Source organism: Corticium candelabrum, chromosome 12 (genome assembly GCF_963422355.1).
Source record: "Corticium candelabrum chromosome 12, ooCorCand1.1, whole genome shotgun sequence".
Taxonomy (NCBI): Eukaryota; Metazoa; Porifera; class Homoscleromorpha; order Homosclerophorida; family Plakinidae; genus Corticium; species Corticium candelabrum.
This window is the reverse complement of record NC_085096.1, coordinates 377501-389351: the sequence shown is the minus strand read 5'-3', so window position 1 is coordinate 389351 and position 11851 is coordinate 377501. Positions and strand designations below refer to the sequence as shown.

At 45.1% G+C, this 11851-nt stretch overlaps 1 protein-coding gene and 1 long non-coding RNA gene across 3 annotated transcripts; one reads left to right on the top strand and one right to left on the bottom strand.

Annotated features, from left to right (window-relative positions):
* The first annotated feature begins 395 nt into the window (after positions 1–395).
* Positions 396–1360, top strand: LOC134188383 (uncharacterized). The gene is made up of 3 exons (XR_009971321.1): positions 396–471; positions 530–697; positions 1189–1360. It is a non-coding gene; the product is annotated as an uncharacterized LOC134188383 (long non-coding RNA).
* A 746-nt stretch (positions 1361–2106) lies between these two features.
* LOC134188380 (ras-related protein Rab-8A-like) lies at positions 2107–7562 on the bottom strand. 2 transcript variants are annotated; one of them, XM_062656566.1, is made up of 7 exons: positions 7411–7562; positions 7290–7350; positions 3896–3956; positions 3728–3805; positions 2747–2836; positions 2474–2590; positions 2107–2404 (listed from the first exon to the last, which is right to left on the bottom strand). In XM_062656566.1, the coding sequence occupies exons 1-7, from the start codon at positions 7532–7534 to the stop codon at positions 2306–2308; spliced, it is 630 nt and encodes a 209-aa protein (XP_062512550.1). In that variant the 5' UTR covers positions 7535–7562; the 3' UTR covers positions 2107–2305. The 2 variants fall into 2 exon arrangements, with proteins under 2 accessions (XP_062512550.1, XP_062512551.1); XM_062656567.1 differs by having other exon boundaries at positions 3746–3805.
* Positions 7563–11851: the final 4289 nt, after the last annotated feature.

Below are 11851 nucleotides of genomic sequence, written 5' to 3'. Positions count from 1 at the left end.
CTATACATTAGACACACCTACTACATACGACTTGTACTGTAAATCAGCACTCTATCTAGGAATAGACTGTGACACCCACAGCGATGCGTATATCGATGCAACTATTTTGTCTTTTAACTTTTCTTAGTAGTTTTTTTATTGTTATTCAGAACAGTGAGCCTATGCGTGCGCTAACTAGATAGTACCGCCCACATCCGTCTAGTCATTGATCAACAAGAAATTATCAATACTGTAACTGTAACCAGAGGCTAGTAATAGAAATTTACTAACCTTTCGTAATATTCATATCTATAGTCTGCCCGTGCGAAGAACGGGATGGTGAGCTAAAATTTTAGTAAACAATGTTTGGGGCGGAGCTTCTGGAGCATGCGCAATCTCGAGGGTAAAACACACTTTTCGCCGATCTCGCTGTACACAAAGTCCACGTTTCTGGGTCTGCTTCTGAGATCATCTTGCCGTTGACTAGGCTTTGTAAGTAAGTTCACTACTTACCATTTCGTGCATCTTGTGAGAGACTTTGCCTGCGTAGAGACACGTAGGAAGCCATTTCTTGAGTACGAGGGTATGACAGTCTCTACAGCCAGCCCCTCCTCCTTTTTGACTGTTGTCAAGCTGAAGTCGCCTGATTCACACTCTGAACAGATATACGTGGATTGGAAGCACAGACTACTCATTGACTAGCGATGGATTAGTTTTGGTGAGTGAAATCATGCCACCTGGGAATTTATTTGGGTAACCAGACATGTAGGACGTTCCGCGTTGTTTCTGCCATGGGCAGTCTAGCTTGCTTCTGTATATATGTGATTGGCCAAGTCGAAGTTGTTACTGTGATAAATTGCACTCGATAGGCACAGTACACGTACAATAGCCCTGCAGTCTGTTTATTGCTATTAACGTGTGTGTGTGTGTGTGTGTGTGTGTGTGTGTGTGTGTGTGTGTGTGTGTGTGTGTGTGTGGTGTGTGCATGTGTGCATGTGTCCATATGTATGTTTGTTTCTTGTCCATCTATCCGTTCGTATCTTATTCATCTGTCTATCAGTCTGTCCTCTTTACAACCCTGTCCCTGTTTTCATACTTTGACTTTCTAACTCTCAATCCACCTAACCTGTATTACGCATGTAGCGGTGAGAATACATGCATAAACCTGCTGAAGGATCACCAGAAGCTAAAGTCCTCGCTGTCCTTCAGAATCCCAAGGATTGGATCTCGTCTGATGAGAACGAAGACGGACAGTGAGACAGAGAGATGTTTGTAGTTCAATGAAAATGTGTGAGTATGAGGGATGCTGCATGGTCAATAGATTTATGAGCATTCTGTTGTTGACGTCTAGCTGCAGAATTTGATCTCACTAGTAACTGTGTGAGTATGGAGTGTGGTGCTGTGTGATGCAAACACCTGAGTGGATAACAGACAGACAAACAGACAGACAAACAGACAGACAAACAGACAAACGGATGGAGGGATGGACAGGTGGACAAACAAATAGACAGAGAGACAGACGAATGGATGGATGGACAGACAAATAGACAGACAACAGACAGACAGACAAACGGATGGAGGGATGGACAAACAAATAGACAGACAGACATACAAATGGATGGAAGGATGGATGGATGGACAGACAAATAGACAGACAAACGGATGGATGGATGGACAGACAAATAGGCACACAGACATACAAACGAATGGAGGGAGGGATGAATGGACAGATGGACAAACAAATAGACAGACAGACAAACAGACAGACAGAAAATAGGCAGACAGACAGACAAATGGATTGGACGGATGGACAAGCAAATAGACAGACAAACAGATAGACAAATGGATGAAGGGATGGACAGATAAATAGACAGACAGACAGACAAATGGATGGAGGGACAAACAAATAGACAGACAAACGGATGGAAGGATGGACAGACAAATAGACAGACAGACAGACAAACACACGTGGTTGTACTGTCAGTCCATTGCAGACAACCCATAAATGTTTCCATTTTCTGTGTTGCCCATCCGCCTGTCCCCTGTCCATCTACACCTCCCCTCCCACTCAAACGACTCTCACAATTCCCACCAAACAGCAACAACAACGACAACAAGACACAACAATCACTTTCCTTCTCTTTGCGTCTCCCATAGTTTACAACAACACAAGATGCCAAACACAATACCCAATATACCCGCAGCTATTGTATACAAAAACGAAGCGAAATCACAATGTCTGTCACTAAAACTATCAGAGCGGCCCCTCTCTACACCATTACTCGTCTCAGTGCTCTGCTATTATACAACCCACAGTCCAATTTGTTTACGTCAAAGTGCAGAACAACCGTCGAGGTCTGTCAGTCGACCTCTGTGCCGTCACCGTCAGTCCACCCGAACTACCACCACAAGACATCAACGGATCCTATCACATGATGGCAAATGATTGACATTCACTGGGTTTTGATATTAATGATTGTGTTCGTTGTGTTACCGATCTTTGGTCCATTTTTGCTTTGATGTCTCTAGCTAGAGTGAGGAACGCTTCTTCGACTCCTTTGCCTGTTTTGGCACTCACTTCCATGAATTTGATGCCGTGCTCTGCTGCCAGCTGAGGAGGTGAGAGAGATGGGGAAGGCTAGGTTGTGTGGTGATCCAGGCAAGTGCACACGCATGGACACACACATGGACACAAACACACACACACACACACGCACACATGGACACACACATATACACACAAACACACATGGACACACAAACATACCGTTTTTCCTTCCTCTTTACTGACTTTTCGTGCATATGTCATGTGACATCTGTTCCCCAATAGCATCTTCTGGACGTCTGCTGCTGCATGCTATACAAACAAAATTGATTGATACAACCAACATGAACAGGTTGGCAGGTAGACAGACAGACGGACAAATGGACAGACAGATGGACAGACAGACACACAGACAAACGGACTTACAGACAGAAACAAACAAATGGACATACAGACAAATGGACTTAGCTAGGTTTACAATATGACGCTGGCGACGCACACAACGCTGGTGAGGACGCTAGCGGCGACGCTCAGGCAGGTGTCGTCAGTGTCTTCAGCATCGCCGACGCTAGAGTTGATTCAAGTTCAACTCTAGCGTCCAAACCGGAAGTGCTCCAGCGTCTACCGGAAGCACTTGCCTTTTGTTGACAAATCAGAGATCAAATCCGGGAGTGAAATAACCGGAAGTAAACTATGGAAGAGAAGCCTACCGAAAGTGTATACGTGTAGGTACGGCTGCTTGCGGCAGATCAAGTCACGGTAGCCTAGAGATGAGAGGCGCAAGAAAAACGCTTGGAAAAACGTATCGCAAAACCGGGCTCCCAGCAGCAGGCTGCCAAATAATGTGGAAGCGTCTCTGCGACAACTTGGTGAGGGAGAAACTCAGGAAATGAAAACCAAATCACAGACTCTTGTATATGATTATGATGAGCGTGCACGTAGTGGCTCGTCGCTGACGCTAACGAAATGCTATTGTAAATGGTATTCAGCGTCAGCGTCAGCCTTTTGACACCTACTCCGCGTCTTGGAGTGAGCGTCATCAGCGTCATATTGTAAACCTAGCTTTACAGACAAATGGACAGACAGACAAACGGACAAACAAACAGACAGACAAACAAATAGACAGACAGACAAAGGGACTTACAGATAAATGGACAAACAGACAGACAGACAAACGAATAGACAGACAGATGGGCATGTCACCTCTTCAACAGTTCTAACCCAATTCCTGATATTGTAAAATGACTTTACATTTGTGATGTCGTAAACGAGCATGATTCCCTGCAAATGTACACACGCAGATGCGCACAAACGTTTAGGCATCTTCACATCTAATATTTTTAGACGATGTTGGGCTGCATGACTTCTCACCATTGCTCCTCGGTAGTATGCAGTTGTGATGGTTTGGAATCGTTCCTGACCTGGAGTGTCCCTGAGATACAAACAGTTGTGAACATGTGTACACATAGACAGACAGACAGACATGCAGACAGACAGACAGATAAACAAACAGACAGACACACATATAGACAGACAAACACACAGACATACACATAGACACACACACACACACACACACACACACACACACACACACACACACACACACGAGAGAGAGAGAGAGAGAGAGAGGGGGGGAGAGAGAGAGAGAGAGAGAGAGAGAGAGAGAGAGAGAGAGAGAGAGAGAGGGAGAGAGAGGGAGGGAGGGAGGGAGGGAGGCAGGCAGGGAGGGAGAGAGGGAGGGGGAGAGAGAGAGAGAGAGAGAGAGAGAGAGGGAGAGAGAGGGAGGGAGGGAGGGAGGGAGGGAGGGAGGGAGGGAGGGAGGCAGGCAGGCAGGCAGGCAGGCAGGGAGGGAGGGAGGGAGGGAGAAAGGGAGGGAGGGAGGAAGGGAGGGAGGGGGAGAGAGAGAGAGAGAGAGACAGACAGACAGACAAAGACAGACAGACAGACAAACACTCTTACAAACAGACAAGCACATAGACAGACACAGACGTACAGACATACTAGCCTCGACGCTTGGCCACCTTTGCCATGCGAGGTGGAGTAACACGCGTGATTAAACGTTGGGTTCATGTGACTGGAAACGAAGTTGCCACTGTAAGGCAAAGATTGGCCTAGGGACGCATTATGTATGCAATTAATTAGCTTACTGATTATTGCTAGGCGGTGCCTGTAAAGTCAGTTTGTTAATTAGCAATAGAATAGGCGGGTGGAGAAGAAACGGGGCGTGACATCGCAGCAATCAAAGCACAAGAAAAATGAAGGAAAACCTATGTCTACGCGTGCACACAGGACTGGTGCCGCTTTGCGAGTGCAATTCTGCCTGTGCCTCCACAAACTCTGCCCTCTGAGGACCTCTACAGTACAAAGAGTAGCGCATGCACAGGCGCAGACTACATGTCTGCAATCGCCGTTGCGTGGCAAGTGTTTGCTGATTCTTGAGGTTACCTAACCCACATCATCGTTGCAGTCTAATGTTCTGCTGATCTGCAGCCGGCTGTCGTTTGATGCGTAGCGTATGCAGCTGGAAACATTTTCCCCAGTTGCTCATTAGTTACGGAATGAGAGGAGGTGATGATGATGAACCAGGAGGAGCTTACTTTATTAATTAATTGAAAGAAGATTATTGATTAATTGGATAATGTGTCACGTGAGAGTATATTTATACATAATGTGTCCCTAGGCCAATCTTCGCCTTACAGTGGCAACTTCGTTTCCGGTCACGTGAACCCTAGGTGTAATCGCGTGCGTTACTCCACCATGTAAGGCAAAGATGGCCTAGCGTCGGAGCTACAGATAGGTAACCAGTTGGACATACACACACACACACACACACACACACACACACACACACACACACACACACACACACACACACACACACACACACACACACACACACACACAACAAATAAATGTCAGAGTCTAGACACCCATGGACAGACAACAAGACAGACAAAACAACACAGAAACAATAACTCAAGTCCCACCCCTTCAATTAGTTTCGTCCCCAGGCGTTCGCCTCGCTCCTCCGTGCAGAGCTTGCACATCACATGATTAGGCTGAGGAGAATGCATGGTATCCGAGCACGTCATGATGACATGGGGCCCCTTTTGATTCGATTACGCAATGTAGGGTCATCCGGGGGGGGATAACTCCGTAACCAGGGCAACTCCGTGAATATCTAACTCTGTTTGAGCATGAAGTGTCTTACCTCCAGTTTAGGATTTGAATCTCTTCTACCATTAGTAAACTACTTGACGTAACATTATGAGTTTCATAGCAAGTCGATTGGCTACTTGACGAACATCTGGGTCGGCAAAGCGATAGCAACAAAAACGCCTCCTACACCGCACAGCAACTTCCTAGGGTAGAGCGAAAGATCTAATAGGTATGCCTTATTTGTCGCTACCACAATAGATGCAGTAGAGAAACGTAACCAAGCAAGCAATAGTTACAACTATTCGTAAGTTGTAGTTGCCAGAACAAAACTCTGTTCATGAAGTTGCCCCACCCACAAGATTAGCAGTGCCGACAAAAATCCCGAATTATCTCAAGAACAATTGAGATTTTAGAGATGGTCGCCCACATGCTGATTGGTAGAAGGCTACTGCTCCATACGGTACTGTAGTAAGATCAAGCGATTTGCAACACTCATACGTAGCAACGGGTGTGTATCATATCACTCACGGATTTACCCCAGATTACCCTAGGTGAAGCATGGACAGAAGGTACTTTAGCAGTGGAATATTAGACTTGGAAAAAATGATCCATGTTTCACTAACCTACAAAACAATCCTTTATAATGTACGTACCATGCCACTATACTTAGAAATTAAATTAGTGCATGGAATCCTCTTATTTAACCTTGTTGCCTTGCAGGCCATTCTTGGACACTTCCATATGAAGCCGTCTCCGCCACGAGAATATTTGTTGATGTTCATTGGTGTTCCACAAACGCAGTCTTAGTGACTTGATACAAGATGGTGTTGCTGCATGAACTGCAGAACTTTACCATTTGCATCATCTCCATGGCAGACGTCTTGATGGAAGTCCATTGATATTCCGCTCAACTCTACAGACTGCTCCGGACTGTTCCTCAGAAATAGAAATTTTGTGTATGATACTCGCGTTTAATTTCTAGGTTTGCGGACCTGAATGGGAGACATATTAGTATGCTATTGGACGCTACTTTCGATCCTTTTCCCACACTCTATAGTTGCGGACCTGAACGGGAGATATGACATGGTTTGCTTTTGGGGTCCTACTTCAATTTGTTTACATATTAGCAGCTTTTTAATTTCCGGTATACGTTTGGCGCGTTCTCATCTGACCATTGATATTAAATTATGGCATGACAGTATGTAGTGCTTGAAAGGTTTACTTATCGTGTGCACTGCATTGTTTAAGTGTTATAGTATTATTCTTAGACGGCTGGCGACATTATCATACGGTTTTAGGTACATATCTAGAGTCTCCCGCCATCTCACACATACTTCCGGATCCGGACACGGCAAAATAGGGTCTGGCTAAGCGAGACTACGCTAGGCATGGGTGACAAGAGTATTATAGAGTTAGTGAAGAATCATCACCCCTATAGGGCAAGGGTGACGATTGTATCAATGATCCAATAACTCTCTCATCATCACAACAGATTTGTCACAATTCATTCATCACCCTACCTCCCGCCTCACTGCCCCCTCCGGGCCATTCAAACTCAGATCGCCTCTCACCGCCAAACGATGCACACAAACAATTAGCTCACCATATCTGCAGTTTGATCTTCTTTCCTTCTAACTCTACCGTGCGTATCTTAAAGTCATTCCCTACGGATGGCGAGAAAACGGTGATGAAAGGTGATGTCACCACGCCCTTCTCTCACTCACCGATTGTTGAGATGAAGGTCAAGTTGAAGGCGTCTTTACTAATACGGAAGAGAATTTTTGCCTTTCCGACGTCGCTGTCTCCGATGAGAAGCAGCTTGAATAAGTAATCATAAGTTTTCGCCATAGTTGCGAATCACGTGCCTAGCTCCACATCCGGGCCTGCAGTGCAATGTGTAATGTTAGTGCAAGCGTTCATGTAAACAGCCGTACATCCGGGTCTGCATATTTGTGTTTGTTAACATCCCGTATGTTACGCCAATGACGTTCTCACATCAAGAGTTGGACGAGCTGAGGCCTTACGTTTCGTCAATTACTAGCAATGTGCCTGAGGTAGCTTTTTGTACTTATCCCTATTCAAGACCAGTATATTCTCTACACACAAACATAATCAGGCTCTTCTTTGCTTTTAGCAATAAAAGCATTGATGGCAGCATCCAAACTTTCCGAGGCTTTTTACGCATTCTATGTGCATCAGCTTAGTCTGTTGTTTCTATAGCTTTCCTTGTAGCTGCCCGTTCTCTTTGATGCCTTCTATGAGCATCAGCTTTGTCTGCTGCCTTTGCAGCTTTTCTTGTCACTGCACATTCTCTTCTCTATGTCCATCAGGTCTGCTGTTTCTATAGTTTTTCTTCTGCCAATCCATTCTCGTTTACGCTGTCTACATGCATAAAGGTGATCTGCTCTTAGGGTGCCTTCGAATACTAGATCCAGTTCTAGAACTGGAACTGCCAGAACTGTTGGAACTCTTGCTAGCAAACAAAGGTTGAAATCTGTCAGCAAGTTGAGCATGCAAAAGGCTCCTACCTCCGGTAAGCATCAAGAAGAAGTAGAGTGGCGTTTCTACTCCACTTGTTGTAGTCTGTTCAGACATCAGCAGTACTTCCACTTTTGGTCTAATTGGAGCTGCTCGCCAAGGAGGTCACTGTAATCAGTTCCAAATGTTGTTTCTTCTAAGGTTTGCCAAGCCGATGGTCGCCACAAGTGTTCACTAGAACCAACAAGAAGGTCCACAACGACCTCAGCATCTGTACCCGCCATTTACTTCGGTAGCCTCCGGGAACTTTGCATTTAGGGCGGGACATTTCCAACAATTCCAGCTCGCTACGCAGAACTGCTAGAACGCTATGGAACTTTGCTCCCCCCGCCAAATCCAGTTCTAGTCTCGCGTGGCCAGACCCTTCCCGCCTACATCCTGCCGGCAGAAAAGGGTCTGGTGAACTGCCTTTGAAGTTTTTGTTCGCTGCACTCAATTACTCCCCTGCATTCCGAGGAACTAAAGATCTCTTTAGGGGTTGACATAGATGCCTAAAGAAAACGACTAAGCACAGCTTATGTCAACGGAAACACGATAACAATCGCATATGAATCATACTATGGTATCTATTACAGTGTGAAGATGTACGTGTGACACAAACAAAGACAAATGGCCTACACGTAACACCGTACAGACATCAAAGTTGTGTGGTAAGCTTACGTATACGACCCATGTCACCGCAAGTCGGTGGTGTGATTGATTTCGGAATGTTTTTTGCTAAGCGATCGCCGTTGACACGAAGTCACGGGTGGAAGCCAATGGTGAAACGCAGCTACTAACAGTAACAGCTAGTCGCTATTTTTGCAGCGATTAAACCGCTACAACGCCTGCAACGCCCAAACAAAGACTCTATAAGATGCGTAGACAGAGTCTGACAATTAGCTACAAATTAACGTCTTCCTGTGTACCACCTCGTCCCCAGACTTTCTTGTGCTAGTCTTGTCCGGTGCCCGTATAATAATTCCAAGCCCAAGAGAGTCTCGTATCATCCCGCCTACTTCCTGTCATCTCTCCTTACTAACTGCTGATAAGTGGACCACTAAATGGTACCACCAATGTCATCAAGTGTCCCCTAACTTCAAAATCAAATTAGTGTTAGAACTAATCCAATAAACGTACTACACAGGATGCTATGACCATTGTTTGGTGTTTGTGGCATATTCAGGACTTGCAGACAACTGAAGCATGTTGAAAAGGTAAGTCGATGGAGTGTTGGTGACGGGTGTCCTGTAGGCTTGTAGTCTGAGATCTACAACTGGCAGAGTGATGACCTTCTATGTAGTTCGCATGTTTATCTCCTATGCGACAGGGTCTAAAATTCTCCAAATTTGGTGGTCGCCGGAGCAATTAAACGTAAAGATACGCCTACTCTATTTACAACCACGCCTACTTTTTCTATTTCAGTGTGTATGGTTTTTCTCTTGTCCTTACTGCCACTTGTAGAAATTAAATGTGGTTTAAATTAGATGTAACAAAGCAGCTACCTATAAACCCTCCTAATCTCAGTTCACGTTGACCTGGCTCATGTAATCATATCTGGTCACGTGATAAACGTTTGGCCATACATGGCATATTGAGGTAACTAGCCCGACCCACTGTGTCAGCTAAGGTTTCCAATTACTTCCAGATGGGAGGCGATAGAATTAGATAATAGCGCTGAGCTGTAACTTACAGCCTACAGTAAAACAGGTCAGTCGCTTGGACCAACAAACCGACGAGCCATCATGCACACAATGCAGGCTCTCCTTTGCAACTTCCCATTTGCCATCGGTCTGTTTCCTAGAGACATCGCTTCCTGTCACGTATACGCAAACATCAGAACTCTAGCTGCCCTGTTACATAGATCTTTTTTGTTGTTATTCGTACAAATGGGAGATTCTGTGATTTTACACAGTCGGCCAGACCAACGCAAACGAAGAGTGGGACGACCATGTGCAATGCCACATTGAATCTTTAGGCGACCAAATGGTCCACGCTCACTCGCCAAATCGCAAGTTTTAGTCGCCAATGGCGAGCAGGCTCGCCCCAGACGCAGTGTGGATTACAGCCACGGATGCACTGCCATCACCACTACGTCTGGTTCAGTACCGCCTTTCTGGGCGGGAGTAAGTATGTAATCAAGTTCTTCAGCGCACGTCCTACTAATGATATTAGCTAAGAACTGAGCTTTCCATTGGAATTTGACTTGTTCTAGCCTCTGTACTTGTCGACATTGCGATTCTAGGCCGTTGTCGAGCATTGATAAGAGATTGCAGCTGCACTAGGGAGCCTAGCAATGCAATGGCAGATCAGAAATGGCACTTTAAGTCCTTCATACGCCTTTGACCGCGTACACAGATTCCCAGTAGAAGTTGCAATGCGTCTTAAGCCTCTGCTTCAATGCATTCGACTGCTGCTAGGTACTGCATGCTAATTAGCCACACTACAGTCGGTTCCTGTGATGTAGTACGCCGACAAAGTACACTTGTAACTGACCCTAATCATGTCCTTAGGGACATGATTAACGCTGACTGCAAGCGACGGTACCAAACCAGACGTAGTGGTGATGGCAGCACATCCGATCCGGGGCTGTAATCCACACTGCGTCTGGAGTGAGCTAAATGGCGAGGAGGCAACTGCGAATTTTAAACCCTGTATGTGGCTACTAGTGTTTGCCCGCAGACTCTATTCTGTATATACATAGCAAAAGCACGCAGTGACAAAGGAAGGGGTTGATCTTGATATGAACTACAGTCTGGAGGGACAACTTGAAGCTTCCAGGGCTAATCTTTCGCGAAATGATGTACTTGTTTTCATACTTGAAGAATTCTCGAAGGGTAGACGGTAGTTTCATGTCAAGATCAACCCCTTCCCTTGTCATTGCGCACTTTTTGCTATAGAATAGAGTCTGCACGCAAACGTTAACGCTAATGGCGGCATAAGATATGCGCATGTGAACTAGGTAGAAGATCATCTATGCATGGCAATTTCTGTGTGATATAGAAATGTATTATAGTATGGTACTCATATGTATGAATTTCTTTCACGCTGCTGAAGGCATACAGTATCCACAGTTAATAAAGGACATACAGAACTGTACATTTAAAATTTACACACACACACACACACACACACACACACACAAAATAGATATTATAAAATGTGTTTTTGTTCATTGTATATGAGGAAAATAGTAACGCTAGATCACAGTCTCAATCTTCAATTAATTTCCCTACCCTAGATGACTTGCTGGTGCTTGCTTACAACCATCGATCCCTGTTACTGATGCAATTAACTTACTATGCATTAATTACATTATAGTTGCTGTAAATTTACTAGCTTCTTGCAACCACTCACCAACCTTCTGTCACAGACACTGTACAGTATAGATATCATACTTATCTAGAAATTACGTAATCACACATGGACAATCAGAAAATTATTAGTTGTAATACACAGATGGTACGACGCGTGTGACGCGATACGTGCCACTCCCACGCAAGACAACGTGACTGGACGCACGCGACGCGACGCTCAAGCGTTCCCATATTGTAAATCCAGCTATAGACACAATACACGTACACTCTGTGTACAATAATCCTGCCGTCTGTTTATTGCTATTAATTAACATGTGTGTGTGTGTGTGTG